The sequence below is a fragment of the Anopheles marshallii genome, chromosome 3 (genome assembly GCF_943734725.1).
Source record: "Anopheles marshallii chromosome 3, idAnoMarsDA_429_01, whole genome shotgun sequence".
Taxonomy (NCBI): domain Eukaryota; kingdom Metazoa; phylum Arthropoda; class Insecta; order Diptera; family Culicidae; genus Anopheles; species Anopheles marshallii.
Genome location: NC_071327.1, coordinates 4,977,103 through 4,996,391, shown reverse-complemented (window position 1 = coordinate 4,996,391; position 19,289 = coordinate 4,977,103). Strand labels below are relative to the sequence as shown.

The 19,289-nt window shown below is 43.5% G+C and overlaps 1 protein-coding gene across 1 annotated transcript in view; it reads right to left on the bottom strand.

The window, feature by feature from the left end:
• LOC128716147 (centaurin-gamma-1A) overlaps window positions 1-17,858 on the bottom strand; it is a 36,978-nt gene extending 19,120 nt beyond the window's left edge. The window contains exon 1 of the mRNA XM_053811068.1: window positions 17,696-17,858. Coding sequence (XP_053667043.1) covers window positions 17,696-17,858 — 163 coding nt within the window. The remainder of the gene's footprint in view (window positions 1-17,695) is intronic.
• Between the last annotated feature and the right edge of the window lie 1,431 nt (window positions 17,859-19,289).

Genomic DNA, 19,289 nt, shown 5'->3' with positions numbered 1-19,289 from the left:
TTGGATTGTTCCAATTTTTTACTTCGGTTGTAACGTTACGCAATCATCATCATTCATTAGTGGACCGTGATGATTTCCTGATTGTCGCCTAAAACACTGCTCTGTCACAACATAAATATGCTCACTAACGCCTATGGTAAACCCAACAAAGCAAACACACACCACTGCAAGAAGTTATACAATTCCGTGGATAGTTTGTATCGCAGTTTGTGCAGCCACTCCGGATAAATCAATTAGCGGTGGTAAACATCGATGACACGTGCAGCAAAGGGCACTCGCAATCGCCTACAACAAGCCTCCACCAAAAACCAACCCGACAATCATGATCGATCGATCGATCCGCAACCCGTCGATTGTGTTTCGGTGACATGGCGGCGCATTTGCATGCTCGGTCGGTACATCGATTAGCCCGAAGCCGTTTAGTTTAAGCGATTTTAGTCCCCACACGTGATGGCGCCGCAAAGTTTTACCGGTTTCCTTCACTTACAGGAGCTCTTGCAATAACCGGTTGCGTTAGCCTAGCGAACGATTAATGTTGGCTTAACGGAATAATGGTTTTGCATACTCGTGGTGAGATCACATAATGAGCGGAACAAGATGAAAGCGCACCCTTTCATGTGACGACTGTTTTCACTTGGTTTCGGCTACCTTTTGTGTGGCATTTCGTTTGGTTTGTTGCGTAAATATCCCCCCAGGACACGGTGCCTCCGCCATCGCAACAGGAAGGCACATCAATTACAATATAATGTTTGGCTTTTACGTCCATTTTCTGTTGGGTGTGGCGGTTGGGTGCACGGAATATTGAAGCGATAATGCAAAACTGTATAAATCAACAAGACCTGGTTGCATCTGCACAATTCTCAGCGATGGAGAGTTTGTTAAATCAATAATAGCATCATTACCTTCCGGATTCAATCCACCAATGCCAGGGGGTTGTGTTATACAGGTGATTGGAGTGAACAATTCACAGACCATCGCACATCATAACGTGAGCTCGTTCGTGGAAAGCAATCGATCTTCTTAACAGCAACAGATTCCACGTTGGCTTCTCTGCATTGCAAGCAAGCTCCTCAGTACCAAATTCGTTGAAGTAGCGATGAAATTGAAACCATTCTTCCGATTCCTAATCGATCGGAATGTGCATTTGGTGAAGATGTTTGTTTATTTACAACCCCGGGCAGCAATAAATCATACCAGGAATTGGTCTACCATCCGTTCTTCCGGCCGTGGTTTACATTCCAGCAGCATCCACACACACACACACACACTGATGGTGTAAGATCTCGGTCAAATGTCTATCCCGGGTTCACGTTCTTCATCTACGCAACGGAAGAGTTGACGTAAGATCAGCGCAAATCGACAAACGATTGAGCAGTAGCCAATATTACCTCCTTTCCAAGAAAGAAATACAATACCGGAGTTGGCGAAAGTCGTCTCAGTATGAAATGCACGGCCATTGGCACATTTTCTGCAAGCGAAAGATGTTATATGCAATAGACTAGAGTCGTCGCATGTTACTGACATGGACTGGGTCTGAACTGGGACCAGAGAAATGTTGTTGTTTTGACGGTCGTACAGTAAGAAACAAAACAACCCAAAACTGTAACACTCTTCACCATCGATAAACGGTGCTCGCTTATGCCAGCCGTTCTTGTGCAAACAGTAGAATCTCTTAAGTAAGCAAAACAATGCTGTATAAACATTTGCAAAGCGGCAAGAAAAAAAATGTAACCTTAAGAAGGCGCATGGTATTTTCTTTTCCCTTTACTTTTCCCAATCAATATTTTATTTCACTCTCCCGCTCTGCTGCCTTCACATTTTTGAGCTGATTTTTAAGTAAAATATTCCACCATTCTACACTTACGTCATGCAAGAAGGAATGGAGAAATGAGATCCCTTCGGCGGGTTTTTGTGACAACTGCAACTGCAACCCGATTGCAGTAAGAGGAACAGAAATACAGGACGCTCAAAAACAGGTCATCCTGGTGCGCCAAAAGAGACGATATGATACAGGGGAAGAAAAGCGTATAATAGCAGTCAATATTATGCTGTGCACCCTCGCAAATAAAACGGGATACACATTCGAAGGTGTACAACGAAATAAACAAAAAAGAGATATGGCTCTGATTTCGCTTTCCTCCCGCTCCTCAATGTTGTGCCACCGTTTGTATCCGGACCGGGAAAGGATCACAATCTTCTCCCGGCCAGACAGGGCAAGGCTTGGTCCTCAGAATAAGCAACCCAAAAAAGGAAAGGTGCCTGCCCGGGGTTAGCTGTGTTTGTTCTAGATTGTGTAGGCATGTGCCTTTCGCCAAAACTAAGGGATCAATAACACAGGGAGCAAACAATCAGTCTCCCGTACCACGTAAAGGTATTCCAGATAGATGGGCATTTGGGTAAAAGAAATTCGGTGCAGCTGCTTGCTCGAGGCTGAGCAAAGAAAGTTCATCAAGATTGGCTCCAATGGTGCAACCAATTCACCCTCACCTCGCGGTATACATCTCACATGTTTACTCTCTGCGAACAAAATGTATAAGACGGTTGGGATCTCAGGAAGAAGAACTTTTTAGAACTGATGCCAATAAATCTCAGCAGGAAAGGATCGCCCAAAGTGGTAGCTGAATGCATCTTCCGTGCAGTACGTATCCCATGCCGGACCGGATGGGTGATCGGGATGTGCTCCAGTTTTAACTGATTTTATCCGGGATGCTCTACTGGACCGGAACATTACCAACAGAAGCTTATGTCCGACAGAAAGACTAATTACGGCACGATTGTGTTCGGCTAGGTGACATATCCCCGCGTACGGAGCCGGACGTTGGACACTGACGGGTGACAAGCGGAACGAAAAAGTAAAAGGTGCGTCTTTCTGTTTTGTGCCGTCTCATCTCTTCTGTTGCCGGAAGGTTGATGCTGCTGTGCGAATGGAAACTTTTGAAGGCAAGATGATAAAGCAAATTGCATGTCTTGTTCCCAATTATGAAGATCCTGATGTGAAAATGACACTGAGAACACGATATTCAGATGATTTTCAATTGAACAAATTCGCTTTATATCATAAGAACCGGTACAAGAAGATGCATAAGGTCAAGTTTTATCCGTCATTGTCGTGGAATTGTACTAACCACAAACAGATAGAGTTAATTGACAACAGGTTTAAAAAAACACCACATTGAACAGACAAGATAGCCTTATGTTTGAATTAAAATTGATTGGAAACTAGTTCATCATCGTGATTTTCCCATCATATGACCACACTGATGCTTTAAAGAACAAATTTCCTTTCCTTTGTTTAGCCACCATGGTAGGGGAGCTTGTTTTTAAATTCATTTAAAAGTAATTGAGTTCTTCATCTTATAACAGCGCACTAGACACGTCATTCAAATCGCTTTTTCGCCCTGGGCGGAGCCGGTCAGGCTGTTCGTTTTTCTCGCTAAAAGAACGAAAATTTTCAAACAACGCTGCACTGCAGTTAGAGGCAGAAAAAAAGAAACCCCAAAAACCAGTTCAAATATTCATGTATGGCGCATTTCAGTTTTGTGTGCTAAGGATTCGCGAAGAAAAGCAACTAAACTGAGGTCACCAGACCAGAGGCTTCACGAAACGAGAACGAGATGACGGTATTTTTCTTTTTGGCACACGCAACTGGCGTAAGCCGTTTTTTCTTCTCCTTGGCAGTAATGAATCCTTTTTTTTTGGGGGATTCGTGGTAGGAAAACGGGCATGGAAAATGTTTGGCAATAAAGCATACGTTTGCAATTTACAATAGGGCACACACTTGCATTATAATGCCGGCAGTGGAATCGGGAAGAAGAGATTGAACTTGAAGAAAAACTTCGGCAGGAGATTCCCTTTTTCCGTTGGCCACACAAACACCGTTGCCTGGCTCGTTTATCTTGGCGGAAAAGGTCCGTCCTTTTCTTGTTTCGGCAGGACATCCTATTCTTCCTGGACGTTTTGTTCTTCTTCCTCCCACCACTTTGGCGCGAGTGTGCCACCAAACGGTGATGCAGAATAGGGGAATCGGGCAGGATCATCTTTCGCGGCCTTTGTCCCTTTCGAATGTAGGGTTATGAGCGTGTCACCGATTCCCGAAATGTTGTATGTTGCCGATGTACGACGGGCGATAGAGCATTGTTTGCAGTTGATAATATTCTGTTATTCTAGCATCATATTTCACAAACATAAAGATGTACACTCCCGTGTACAAACACACACAAACTCGGGGCCCTCTTTCGCTTGATTATTCATTGCCGAAAACACTCGCGAAGTTGCGCGAACGCCGAGAACCAAACTACGGAGTATAAGTGTCCGGACACAATGCGTATGCTGGAATGCGCCGAACAGATTCAAACGGAGTGAGACAAAAATAAACACACAAAAAAGGCTTACGTATCTGCGACAAAGTGGAAATAGCCCGCGGGAAAACATTGTTGCCCTGCGGCCAAGCGATGGGAACGAACAGCATTCGTCGACGATACGGTGCGTGGACACGATGTCCTGCCGAGCAGTGTTCTTATTCTCAAGAATATCCTTGTGCTTGGTAAATCGCTAGTGGGGCCGGACCGTATGCAACGGTTAGCCTTTTTCTCGCTTAGCACCATCCCAAAGGACGTCATGCCACACAGCGGGAGATGTGACCTGTTCCGGTGCTTGTGCGATACGCTTCTACTACGTCCACTCCACTTTAGACGGCGTTTCGCGGTGTGCTAATTCAGGTGACAAATTTAAGGTCGATACTTCATCTCGCCCCAGGAATCGCGCCCTTTTTACGTTATAAGGTGAGCAACATTGTAGCGGAACCTGCGGGAGGTTTTGTTGGTCTCCTACCGGATAGCGTTCAATTATAGCGAGCGATAGTATGCAAAGGTCTTTCGGTTCTTTTCAATTGCGCCCGGTTGGACCTGTTTTTTTTTGCGCGATGTGACTATGATATGCTGATGAAGATATTAATATCCCCCGCTGAGAGCATTCGCTTCCGAGAGTGGTGGTCGTAATGTCTATTGGCGATTTAGATGCGATTATTCCATTACCCTGAAGGTATCGCCCTCCGGAGGAGTACCAATTCCGGATTGGACACATACACCGTATCCTTTAACTCATTCCGTTACAGAAATAATTCTTACCTAAAACGAGAAAAAGAAAGAAGAAAGAAGAAAGAGAGTCAGTAAAAGAGACCATTAACATAAATTATCCTCCAAAACAACACATAAATCAAAGCATTTGCCATGGGATTTAAGGAAGCGAAATGAACAACGGAAAAGCCGAGCAATCAGGCAAAAATTTAAATACACGGCCAAATTACGCGCTAATGTTTGCCCCGAAAAATCGTAACCTCACATCAGGTCCGCAGCCAGACGGTCACCATTTATCAAAAGAGACATAATGAATCGGTTTGTACTTGAGCCATTTTCGCGTATTTCGCTCCCTTTTTTGCGTCCAGAAGTCGACCGGGGGAGCCTTACGCTGTCAGTGCGTAACGTTCGTTGACTTCTTACGCATTTTTCTTACAGCGTTGTTCTTTCGGTTGACACAAAAAAAAATAAAATATTAGCTAACCCAACAAAAAGCGTTTGGGTTACACGCATTGTACAGATGTGCGTAATAGTGCGTCACGGTTTCTGGACACCGCGTGTTTCCGCTGTCTCGCCCGAAGGTTTCCACTTGCTTGCCCTGTCCCGTACGTAACCAGATTCACAATTTAACGCATCTTTAGCGGTGAATTAATGCAGGTATGTTAATGAACAAGGATTCATAAATTTTACGATGGTCCAAAATTTTTGCCATAACCCTTTTTTTTGGTTGGTGTCTCCCGGCTCTCGGTGCTGCCAGTGCCACTGGTGGTAACGCCGCTGTGGTCTTTTTATTGGAGCAAATCCCTTTTTTATGTGCGTGTTTTTCTCTTTCGCCAATAAAGGCTTTTCTCCTAAGCGCTCTTCGGAAGGTTTTCGTTCATAATCTCATTGTAACTGATTTTTCTTAGCAAACGAAAAGCTTTTTATAGCCAAATAAAAAAAAAAGGATAGATGTGCTGCAAAATCTGTTCTGCTACTTCGGTCGTTTGCGAGCTTAGAATGTTACCTTTCGCTCTACCCAATGGCGTTTACTTCAGTTTTCTTTCCACACATTTACTTGCATGGCATAATTTTCAACATTTAAAAACTCTTCAACCGCTTCTAGTCCCCTTTACTTGTACGCACTTCGTTCCTGCCTGCTATGGAACGAGGCACTTGAGAGCGAATGCCGTTGCGTGCCCAAAAAATTAGGATAGTATGTACCACGCGTGAGCCGAAAAAGGACGCGCCCATAGACATCAGGAGGGACAAACTGAACTGGTACGGCAACGGCAGTATAAAAAGGCTTGAAGCAATTCAATTTAAAATTTATATTTTTCGCAAATTAAATTCCACTCAAAGCCAAGCTATTCACTATCGTGTCCCTAGGAACTGAACGATGTTTCGCGACCAACCAGTCCAGGCGTGCTGGAAAAACGGCGCGTTTGCTTTGGTGCCTTTTTGTTATTATTTAGGTAGAGAAGACGCGCCGGTCGCTCGGATAGAGTAATTTTGCAATCGTCTTCCGTGTGCCATCATTTTTCTGGGCGTTACGGATCGCGCGCGAGATTCGGTTTCGCGGCCTGAGGCGGTTTGAGTTTACCGAACACAAAAAGTTCAAACTAGGTTGATGTTCTTGTGGACGTTTTTGTACCCTTCGTCCTAGAATCCTTTCTTCGGCATGATTTGAAAGCCATGCAACAAGTTTTGGCGGTAGGCAATGGCACAACACAGCACTGACGTACCGAAACCTGACGTTGGAATGGTTTATTTTTGTGGGGCGAAATTCAATTGTGACCCGGTTCCATCGCAGTGTGCAATTTCACTAATGCCACCACAGACGGGAAAAAAAAAGCAATACATCCTATTACTGTGATAGATTTACGCGGACGTACTATGAGGAAGTCTTTTTGGTGGGTTGGCTAGGTAAACATTTACCACCATCGTCGCAATCAGCTGAATTTCATTCTGTAAAGAAAAAAAAATCCATGCAATGCAAAATTTGAAAACTGTACACAACCTCATAACGGATTTTTTCCCTTTCCGATGGACAGTTTCAATTTGGCGCAACCAACGCACCGGCGAAAAACATCCGGTTGATAAACATTGAAGCAACAGGAACTCAACGGTAACAACTAGAAGCCGCAAAAAGTAGGTCCGTTTTAGTTACGAGTCAAGCATAGGCATAAGGGACACAGATTTCAGAAGCAAAGAAAAGTACAAACGTCTGAATGGTTGATGATCATTTAAAATTTATTAACCTTTCCTCCATTTTATTCGTGTCTAAGAGGCGAAAGCCGTGCCAAATAAAGTGTCCTATTCTAGGGCTCGACGGATCCTTTACTGTCGGTGTGATTTCTTGTCTCGGGAGATAGTGAACAACAACAGAAAAAAGGTCGACACCGACACAAGCTCTCTGTGCTCTGATTGCTATTCTTCTGATTGAGCGATGAAAAGTGTCTCCGGCATGTCGAAATGAACGCCGAGCATTTTCCCCCTTTTTTCGTTTGCTTTCTCCCTCTCCCGGTTGCGATATTTTGACTGGCGAGAATGTACGGTGTTCCGTGTGTCTTACCCATCGCAAAAGTGCATAAATTGCACAAAAGTGCCAAAGAACGATCAACGAACACAAGGTACGATTTCCTTTTCTTACCTTTATGTTGCTTGCTCATCAGCTACTACCATCTTCGGACTGGCCCATTTATGCTTTCTCACCCCTCGCGAAGGATGCGCTCCGACCCATCATCAGAAGCTGTCACATAAATATCACTTTTCCGGCGAAGATCTCGCCGTCAGTATCATAACGCATCAAGGGTGAGGAAAAAAACAAACGCAAAAATGATCGACATTAGACGAGTGAACAGTTTGAGCGCAGTAGGATCGATCTGTTTTTCTTCCTTTTCTATGCTATGCTGCATTTCTTGGCTGCAGTTTTTCTTTTGGCATCATTGCACATCAAGAAAAAGGCACAAAAGGGAACGGCAGGAACACTTTCTACTCGCGACCGAGAATAAGATTTTTTTTTCCTTTCAGTGTTGGATAACGTACGTTTGATTGAAGCTTGTTGCCCCTGTGCCTTCTAACTAGCAATCGATGGCTTGTGGATGATGATGCAACGCTAAGTGCAAATATTTCTCTCCAGACCTTCACCGTGGGGAGTTCAGATCTGACCGGCGTTTCACTTTCGCTTGCTTGATTGAAGAGTGAAATCAGTCACACTGGTTCTTTTTTTTTTTTTCGTTAGAACGGCCTGGCCGTATCGACTGACTGGTTCTTTTATGTGGAAGGAAAAACAAGAACCGGCTATCAAAAACAACTCCATTGCAAGGTTTTTTTTATTATTTGCTCAGCATTTTTCTTTCCTTTTTCGCTATTTTTGTGACATACTTTATTGCAATCATTCATTATCCTTAAAGCAACTGATTCCAGCGGCGAAAAAAGGTTGGAATGTGTAACGAATAGGTTGGAATGATTGGGAAATTTATATGACACACTTCATATGTCGCTTTCTTCCTTGCCGGCAATTAAGAAATGTTCAAAATTTTGGTTTTTCGATTCGATATCTTTTATTACCGGTAAGGCGAGATAAGTTATGATTTGTAAACAATGGTATGAAAGAAATTCGATTAAAATGGCTTTTTCGGTTCAGTTTCTACATTTGCTGATTCTCATTTTACTTAACTTGTTTCGTCAGGTTTGAAATGTACGTTAGAAACAAATGCAGAGAAAGGATGCAGTTGGAAGATGACGTCACCTTGCCGTGCTGAACGTTGTGAATAAATCCCGTCTCTGCATTTGATTGCATGACGGACAGCTCGTGCCATACTGAACTAATTTAAATGCCAACCTGGTATGTTTGATTTGTTTGCCTTTTATTTGCATTAACGACATTTCGACTTTCGATTTAATCGTGTCACCTTTCAAAATTCGCTTAAAAAAACACCAAATTACAACTGAACAGACAGGAACCAACAAAAAAAAAGGCACAGGCTCGACACGGAACATGTGCTGAATGACTTCCCATTAGCATATGTCAAATATTTGACAATAATCACTTTTCACATTTGCTTTGCGTCTTTTTCGGTAATGATAGGTGTTTGCTACCGAGGTCCAGGTCCAACGACAAACCGAAATTCGACACGTTCATTGGAAGTTAATGAAAAGTCCGGTTGCGATAAGCGGCCCAAAATAATGCACCCACTTCCATACACGCCAACTATGGAACCCCTCTTTTTTTTAAATGCACCCTGCACCCAAAATGACTCATTAAGCCGGCACAAGGTTAAATGCTGCGAGCTGACAGTTATTGCGAAAAATCATACACTGTTCACCCTCGGCATGTGCTCCGATGTAGCGGCGAGTTGTTCGGTCCGTTTTGTGCGACTGTGTGACCATTGGACAGAACAAATTAGCACAATTATGCGCGAATCGAATTGGGCCGTACGTGGAGAAAATGGTGAAACCTGACCCGGTCCATACTGTTTCCTGTGGCACGGGGTGGACCGTTCCTCCCTAATATGCATCGCACATGGGACACAGCGTTATGGGTTTTAGGAGTTGATTCGATCACCAGGACCGTCGACCGTTAGACATGAGACGGACAAATTATGCATCCTGAACTAGTTTTAATGCACACAATTTGGGCCACAGTTTAACTATATTGCACCGCTTTTAGCCCTATCACCAGCTAGCTGATCTTGGCGGTGGTAGATAGTGGTTAACGATGATGTGTGGCAATGAAAAATCGATTCCACAAATGCACAGGGACGCACGGGCACGCAACGCGGGAGGAGAACAATCGTGAGGACATATTTTAATAACTGTTATAATAAAATTATAAAGTGAACCCTACTAAACGGAAGGGCTCCCGAGATGGAGGTAACGGAAATGGTCAATGCATGTTTTGGAGGGGTGACTTTATGTTGAAAGTTGTACAAATGTCCCGCGCTTTTAGTGTTCATCAAATGGCATTAAATAAGCAAGCGGTAAAAAAAAAATTGGGGAGGAAAAGCGAGGCACTAGTGACCGGCAGTCGAGAACAAGCGGTTCGTCAAACGGAAGAAGCAAATGATGTGCAGAACGGGAATGTGTGGTGAAATATGAGCTCTTTTTTATTGTTTTCTGCACAATCGCACAACAATAAAGAAATATTAAGCAAATAAAAAAAAGGTAAGCTACAATTGTGAAGCTTACAGTGACAGCAATGCGGAACTGACCAGGAGGGAACAAAAATCTTTTAGCAACAGTTGTCTGCTGCATGAAACAAAACTGCATTGCTGGGAGGACGTTAATCATATGCATATGCCAGTTTCCGTGGATGAGAAGGATGCGCAAATGGACAAATGGGTAAGCATTTAAGGCCGAAGAAAAGAAACGCTAAACGGGGTTACATTAATGTCAATTTGTCCGGCCGGTCCGGAAATAGCGATGGAGGGACAGTTTCGCAATCGAGGGACGGAGGTTAGAGCTGAGATATTGCACAGGCCTCTTGGCCTCTGCACTGCCGCTTCATTCCTCCATGTCGAAAACCTCGCTAGAATCTTGACGTTTTGGTCAGTTTATCGCCGTTGATGCATCCATCTGTCACAGGAACGCATCCATCCTCGGGCAAGACGTCTTGTTCATCTGCTCGTCGGGGTCGGAGGAACGATTAACCGCGAACGCGCATATCATTGAAGGAAGAAGATGTCAACCGTAATAAAGTGTGATTGTATCTCTTCCGTGAAGCACGTCTGCAAGGAATGCATACTTTTCCGGTTGGATTTCAAGCTGGAATAACCACATGCCCCGCATGCAGCTGGAATGGTTGATTAGCTCGCGAAGGATGCCTTCATCTTCAGGATACGGAACAGGATTCTTGTAGGGGGTTTTTTCTCTCTATTGGTACATTGATCAGCATCTTTCGTAATAATTCAGCTTAAATCCACCACTTGAAAGTTAATTAGAATTCAGTTGAAAGGACCTCGTTCGCTGAACTGGCGCAGCAAGAGAAAGAATTACAGATATTCAACATTATTCTTCTTATCGCGTTCTTTTCTTCCTACTTTCGTTATGCCTGAATGCTGACGATAATTGAAATAGATTGAATTTATGGTCTGTTGTACTGAGCGAAGAATTACGAGTGTCTTAAACATTCCCGAACACACATGTATAGTTCCAAAACTGTCAAATCTAACAGAAAAACAGGGTTATACTATGATTGTCTTATTTGAAATTAAATTAATTAAATTGATGCACCAGCAATCAGATCAGTTAATATAAATATATGAGATATTTAGAACTCTTGAAGAATTCATTCACTCATTCATATACAATCGATCACTTTGTGACTTACCCCTACAACTCAAAATTCTTATCTTTTCCTGTGCGATCATGGACACATGTATGTCTACCAGAAGAGTATTTCTTTTCCGACATTAGATGACCTTTCGTCTGTCAACAGTACGTCTCTTTAAGGGCAGGATCACGCCCAGTCATAATAATCATAGTTGTCTTTAGCATAGATCATCTATCAGCCTCCCTCATGATGCCCCTGTCAATCACCAGAGCCGGTGTTTGTTATGACTCTTTCCGATTTCCCATATCGGTTTCTAGAGCGGAAGCGAACAAGTAACAACACCAGAAACAATCGTTCAACATGACTCTAATAATAAATTGTAATTTCCTTTTCAGCCTCTTGGTGGCAAAGCCAAAGCCGGTGTTAGAGATGAGAAAACCAGAAACTATCGGAATGTTAGTGAAAAGATCAATTATTGATGCTTCCTGATGGACGTTGGTGTTTTTTTATCTTAGAGAAAGTTATTTTAAATATTCTCTCTGTTTCAAATATACTTTTTTGGTTTTTTTTCCGTTTTCGCTTGCAGCTGTCACTCAACTTAAGATCGATCGCTTAAGACCACTCTTGGAATTAGGGATTTGTTTCTGATTTGTTATAAAAAAACGAAAACGAAACGAAAGCCAAAATACCATAATCTCACTTCCGATTAAGGCATGCGCGTAGGATTTCCCTGTCCAAACAGTGAAACAAACCCGAACTGGTCAAAATCTCTACTTCTTGCAGTGTTTTAAGCAGCGAAAATAAAGCAAAATGCCCTTTGCGCAGCGTGTATGTTTACGATCGAGCGAAGGATAATCCTCTCCATACTCAAGACACGACAATATCATCATCATCACCATCGTCCCGCGCACAAACGCCATCACCAGATGGCCTCCTCGCTGGCGGCTGCATTAAACCCAACATAAATATGCAATCGACCGGGTTTGGTTCGGGATGCACCCGCCAATGACACCCGAACGCCTCAAGGAAGTGGAACCGCCGTGCGGTGTCGGTGGTCGGTTAGTTGGTGATGAAGGTGTTCGTTTTCCTGCTTCCCTTTAAATTAGCATCTAAATTGGCCCGCTGGTAGGTTTCATTCCCATTCTTGCATTGTGCGTGTGTTTGGGTGCACAGTGACGGGCCAAAGATCGTCCCGATTGGACCCCGAAGAAGCAGTTTCGGCACCAAACAGCTGCACTTACATCCAGGGACACCTTTTGCCTTACTCACCATCGCAATGCCACGCTTCTCTGCCAACGTGCGCGCGCGTGTGGGTTATACCTGCGTGTTAATGCGAGCCGCATGGACATAGAACGACGCGTTTTGACCTTCTTTTTAAGGTGCCCTTTTTTTGGAATGCTTCCTCTTTTTTTCTTACATTTTGCCCAATTTCGTTTTTGCGGTCTTTGACCATTTTACTATGTTGGTTTTTACAGACTATCCAGTCCAGACGCTATTCTTTTCGTCAAGAGTTCTCATACACATTCATAAAAAAAACACTCTACTCACGTGTTTCTTTTAACGAAAGCACGTGGGGAAACAAAAAAAAGCACACACACTTAAAAATCGTTTGATTTAATACATTTCATTCGTTTCACATTTCGCGCCAACGTGTGTGAAACATTTCAACCGTTCAGCATGAAACATTTCACAGGTGTACCGTTACCGTGCTGAAAAATGCCATCACATCCCTGGCCCTGGTGATGTGAACCCTTGCAGTAAGTAAATAGTTTACGGTACCCTTCGCCAAAGGAAGAATTATGCATTGCAATACTGATTCCCTTGTGAATGCATTTTTCTTGCCCCGAGGGGTGGAGCTTAACAGTCGCGTCTAGTGTGCAAGATCACCCTTTAGTCTTGTAGCTATATAACGTGCACGAGGGGTACGACGGTTCGGTTGTTGTGCATTCCTCAAGAACTAAAAACCGGTCATAAGATTTTTATGTCATTGGTGCAAGTATTGCAATGACGCAGCATCGGCACAGCGGATCGTAATGGCGGATGAGGTGATATCTTTTTCTTAATTCCACATTATATTAAAAAACTCCAAAAAACCGTTTCTGCTGAGAAATTTCACTCACTTCGAAATAGGCGCCACAGTGTGTTGGTGCGTGGGTTTTGGCACCTACTGCGTGGGGTAGGACACATCCACAAGTGGTCAGGTTGCACGTCAACGGACAACGTAAATGCGAGAAGAAAAAAAAAACATAGAAATGACAGCAACTATCCGGCAAACTAACGCGCCACCACTGATTGGTTTAACAGCGTGGGAAGGAAGCGAATAATTTTACAGTGGTCGGAACGCACCAAACATCCCAAACCCCCACCCGAGGCCCCAACGTCTAAAGTGCCTGGAGTGTTGTCAATTGGATCGGAACGACGGCAGGAGCGGACTAATGTAGTTTCAATTTGGTCGAGCACAAACCCTGGAGCGGGAACAGTTGGAGAGTTTAAGGTCAATGAGATTAGTTCACATGTCGCTGTAATTGTGTAAGAGTGTTTCGATGCAGGATGTAACCTATGCAAATCGTCTTACATACGAATTCGCAACTAATTTCAACGTGTATAAAACTCACTTGTTTATCGAAAACATTCATGACGAGAGCGTCTTCAGATTTAATTCATTTTGGTAGGGATGTTTAAAGATGTCTGACAAAATAAATGTTTTTACAATCTCGACATCAACTCAGCCCAAAAGTCGCACGACGCCAAGACATTTTGGCATGGATCAACGTGTTGAAGCAACAGCAACGAAAACAGGATCATTACTGTGCAGAACGAAGATAAATGGTCGGACCCGGGGGGTTTAACTATTTTGTTTTGGCAGCAAAATTCTAACCAGCCCGGGGTGGGCAGGTTTAACCATCCAATTCCACCATACCTCAAATCAAGTCTCATTTAAAGCAGTGTTGCTTCAAGGCGAGCGGCTTTCTATTTGCGCTGTTTAAAATATCAGTGTGCAGCACAACGTTCCCGAATACGCCGGGCTAACCAAAACAATCTTATGTGTTGTTTCGTACCGGCCACACTTTCCACACGCGGGTGCGTTTTCTCAAATCTTTAAGCTTCAAGTAGAACACCGGGTTCGGTACAGTGACACGGCCACGTTCTCACAAAAAGGCAGCCTACTGAAGGCGTAAAAATGGCTACGAATGGTTTCTTTAAGCCCCATGTAGACACCAAGTCACGTTTCCTTGTTTATTTTGGATGGACGGTTAAGCCCGAGACACACACTAAGGTGGACAGTGTTACCTACTGCGTATCGTTTTGGAAAGCTTGCTGGGTCTTCTTGCTGGCAGCTCTAAAGCAGCTCCATGTAAGGATGGTTACTCTCGAAACGTGGTGATATAAAAATAGCGAGCTACAATTGAATTTAGGGCTACCGAAAAATAATACGAATGGGTATTGGAACTCCTCTCCAAAAGTAGACAAACAATCGAACAATCGGTAATGGATAGCCGATGTGACTTATAAGGAGAAGCAGGTCAAGACGAACGCTGGCGAATCCTCACAAAACAATGGAATTGTGCTATGAACATAACACTACTATGCTAAAGAGTTCCTGAACTTGGTTGCCCGGTACCATGGGTGTAAATATCATTCCACCGTAACGCTTTTTTTCCAAGGACAGGAAGTCCACAACACGGGCACCGTCCACCGATACAGCAGGGAATTTGCTTACGTGCCTTTACGTGGTAGAATAATTCCTTCGGCTGCTATAACTATAGAACGTGCGATTGGCTACGTAACATACACAAGAGGCCATCATAATCGCGTATGCGTAACCCATGCGAAATGGGTGGGCAAAAAACAAATCCTCCAAAGCCACCCACATTTGCATCACGATCCTCCGTTAGAACCGTTTCCTGTGTCTCATTCTGGTTACATTGTACTTTTCTTACCCGATTCTATTGTTGCAAAAAAAAAACGTTGCCTTATTAGTCGGAAAACCGTTCACCCGAAATGACATCATCTGGCGCGGTTATGATAGCCACACACCCAAAACCCCAACCGGAAAAGATATGACGCAAGACGAATCGAGCAGAAATTTAGAAAACTGGAACATTCGATCGATATGCGAGAAAATGTCGGTCAGGTCATAAATTTCGATTCCACCTTCCGGTATTTCACCCCTCGGACAGCTGGCCAGCCTGCACGGCGGTGTTGTGCGCACAACGGGATCTGCAGGAGAAAATGGTGAAAGGTTTTTCGGTGTGGTTCGGATGTGGAGGAGAGCAGCGCTAACTTTCTTACGGGGCGTTCAGAATTTCCCCGTTCCAACCGGAACAAGACTCACTTTCAACCCTGAAGAGATGCTGCGGCGAGAGGTGTAGCATACAAAATTTGCAACGGTCAGCTGAGAAAGCTCGCCTGCATCTCTTTAAATGGGTGTGAAATTTGTTCACGCCGGAAAGGAAATGTGTTTGCGAGCTGTGCTGTGTTACACAAATATGTTTCTTCTCGGGTGTGCATCATTCGATCGCCGGGATCCGTTTAACGGGTGTCGAAGAAATGTCGGCCTGCATAATGGTCTCCCTTGCCAGAGTGCATAACACCATTGTCTTTTCAAACCGAGGACCGGCAACAACACCAGCTGTGTGTGTGTGTGGGCCCGGTTCGGCTCCGGGAGAAAGCTGAAAGGTGGTGGCGGTGAAATAATTGAAGCCGCCGACATTGAAGATGCGCGTTTCAACTTTCCTTCAAGGTTACTTGTGGCCGGGGCACGAAAAGGAAAAGCTTCTTCGGCGCACATTTTCATGGCTGCTTTCGCTTCCCGGGACCGGGTGGAAAAACAATACGAAAAACGGAAATCTTTCACTTCACGCATGGGAAACCCGCAGCGAATCGGGTATCGGTTACGCGTGCCTGATGGGGAGAGAGAGAGAGATGTGAACGATTTTTAAGGGCAAAAACGGTCAAGATTGCCGATAAGAGCAACGCACGCCGGCGTAACTATAGTACTAACTTCAATGCCGGTGAAGTTCGGTGCCGCGTCGTGTATGTTACGGTACGGTGAAGGTTTTAATCTTATCTGCGGTAGGATGGGAGTAGCGCAAAAAACCGGGCATATCAAAATAAAAACCACACCTAGGTGAGTGTACGTGAGCAGTCTTTATCACGAACTCGAGATGCATCGTACCTAGCTCGGTAACATGTTTTTTTTGTCACAACAACAAACTGTTATCAAAGATACACATGATAGGCGAGTACGTTCAGTAGGGATTTTCATTTCCATGGTATAGTGCGCTGAAAGTAACTCATTGTTATTGATTTTTTGCGTATTAAAATGCATTCAAACCCCTTGCACGAGGAACGCTCGGCATTGAGTTGTTTGCTTGTTATGCCTTTTCCTATGTTTACACGTATTTATCACGTTTAATCGAAAAGAAGCATTAGTTTTTTTTATTTATTGTACATTTTTTCATGTTCACCACACGTTATGTGAGATAAAATATAATAATTATGCTCCAAGCATAATAAGAAAAACACACATCGCACTATTTTTCCCATATGGATTTAATTTATGTTCAACATATCAATGGCAGACATGTAAAGTTTTTGGTGCAAAGCATTGGTTCATTTTGCCGGATTCGCACATGTGTTTTTTGCTTGACTGAATTTCATACCCTCGACATCGTTGCGTCACCCTTAGATGCACCAGCATCACACCACCGCCAACCACATCATAATCATCATTTCCGACCATACATGTCTCGTGTCTCGCCGATTCCGGTCGACGGGGAAACACATGTGGATTTCATCTGGCAAGCTGGTGGGTTGACATACAATTTGCATGCAGTTAATCTTTATGTCTACGATGCCTTCCCATTCACTCCTTTCCTAACCCTGCATGAATCATCTCGTCCAAGACGAAGTGATAGCAGCAACACCCAAACAGCCACCCCGAAAAAGTGTGTGGAAATCTAAAAATGGCATCAAAGCAATATCGGTCATTGACGGGCATCCATTACGGAAAATGAAATTCCACCCCGAAGAGAACAGCAACAAAAAAAAAAAACAAGCGCACCATTATATACTCGGTGATTAATATTCATTAAAAGTGCCATTTACGATGACACCTCGGCAACATCATCACAACGTGATGGTAGCGAGATAAGCTACAGCGAGTGGATGGCGCTTGTCCTTGAGAAGTGAATTTGGAAGTGTTTTTTTTTGCCACCCTGCTGGTCGCAATTTGTCATCAAATATATTGCTGATTTTTTGTTCCTTTTTCCTTACGTCATCCACTGTATCAGTTTCTTATGCCACTATCGGTAAGCAAATCGGGCCAGTGATAGCCAGTAAGTAGTAGTGTTTTAATTACCCGATTTTCGCTTCTCCCGCTCGACGATGACAGTTTTCGGGCGTTTGATGCGCAACGATCGGCGTCGGATCGAGCGCAGGAATGCTTCTGGCATGCGGCTAAACTTTGGCGTTTCCGGTGGTGCCTTCCGTTCCGGCAGGAAGAAATTTTTCACCGCAAGCATCGTCATGTTGTTGGTTTAAAGATGTTTTCTTCTGTTCGAATGTATTGGTGGTGTGTAATTTTTAGCACAAGTTTTTTATCCCACTTTTTTTTTTGTTCTATTTTGTTTATCTGTGACACGTGCTCTTGTACGGTTTTTATAGTAAAACCACCCAACTAAGATAATTTGTTTTATGCTTCTTCGTTGCTTCAACTTTTCTTCGTAGCACCACACACACACACAAGTACGATTTTCGGCGTAAAATATAAACTTTTGACGTGTTTGAACACTTGTTTTCCTTTTTTTTTGGCTACTCAGCAGACACCCTACAGAAATTACATCTATTTTCACTATTTTCTTTGGTTTCGATACAAGCGATGCATTGCAGATGTTTCCCACCCTGCAGCACTATCTTTTTGGTAAATTTAATTCTAACGATTTACGGCACCCGTTTCCGACACGACCTTCACCGTGACCAACCGATATCAACAACAGGCATTCATTTTCAGTTTAGAACACACACGGGGCTAGTAGCTTGGAGCTAGGCTAGAGATGAGCCGCCACGTGCAACGTGGCTGATTAATGTCGACACCTTCGGATAAATTTGGCACCTTGCACCAATTGGTAGTGGTGTTCAAAAACTGTCACGTTTTATTTCGGTGAATGCATCATCATCATCATCTGCCACCGCCACGACACGGTACGGAATCACTCACTTTGGTGGGTTTGATAGTAAATGGCTCATTGTCGCCGTTTCCACACGGTGGTCCACATTTTTCACTTTAAATTTTTGTACACAGCTATTTCGGCAACTAGCTTTGCAGCACACTTAACGCGAACGAAAAACAATCGCAAACGGAATGTACGCAATAGGGATTACACAATCAAAGCCGTGTGTAAACTCTGCCAATCGTAAACATTTGCTACTTGATCGAGCTCACAAAATGCACCGAACGCATCCCTATGTTTTACACGGCGACCGGCACTGCAAACACGTCCGACTGCCACGAAAGATACTGAGAGACTCACGAGTCACGTTCGAAGCATAGCATCGGTGCGTTACAATAGGGGTGAAGTCGGAGAGAATCAACCCCCGTTTACGCTCTCTGTTGCAACACTCTATCCCCCTAAGAGGGTTCAGATTTAGGGTGCGTTGTTTGATGCTGTTTATCATTTAACAATCTATGTTCTAATTTTATTGATATTGGGAATAAACATAGATTGTATTAACTCTTTTCACCATTGATTACTACTACTAATTAAAACAATGTAGCTCATGAAAACTAATAAGAGCTTTGCAAAATATTATCACAATAATTTGAGCTCGTTTCGTAGTGACATCAGTACTTTTCCAATTTAAAACAAAAAAAAATTAAATTTCCTCATCAAGTCACTGCTGCCCAACTTGCTTAAAAGAACAAAATTTTATTTTAAAAAACATTTTGTTCGAAA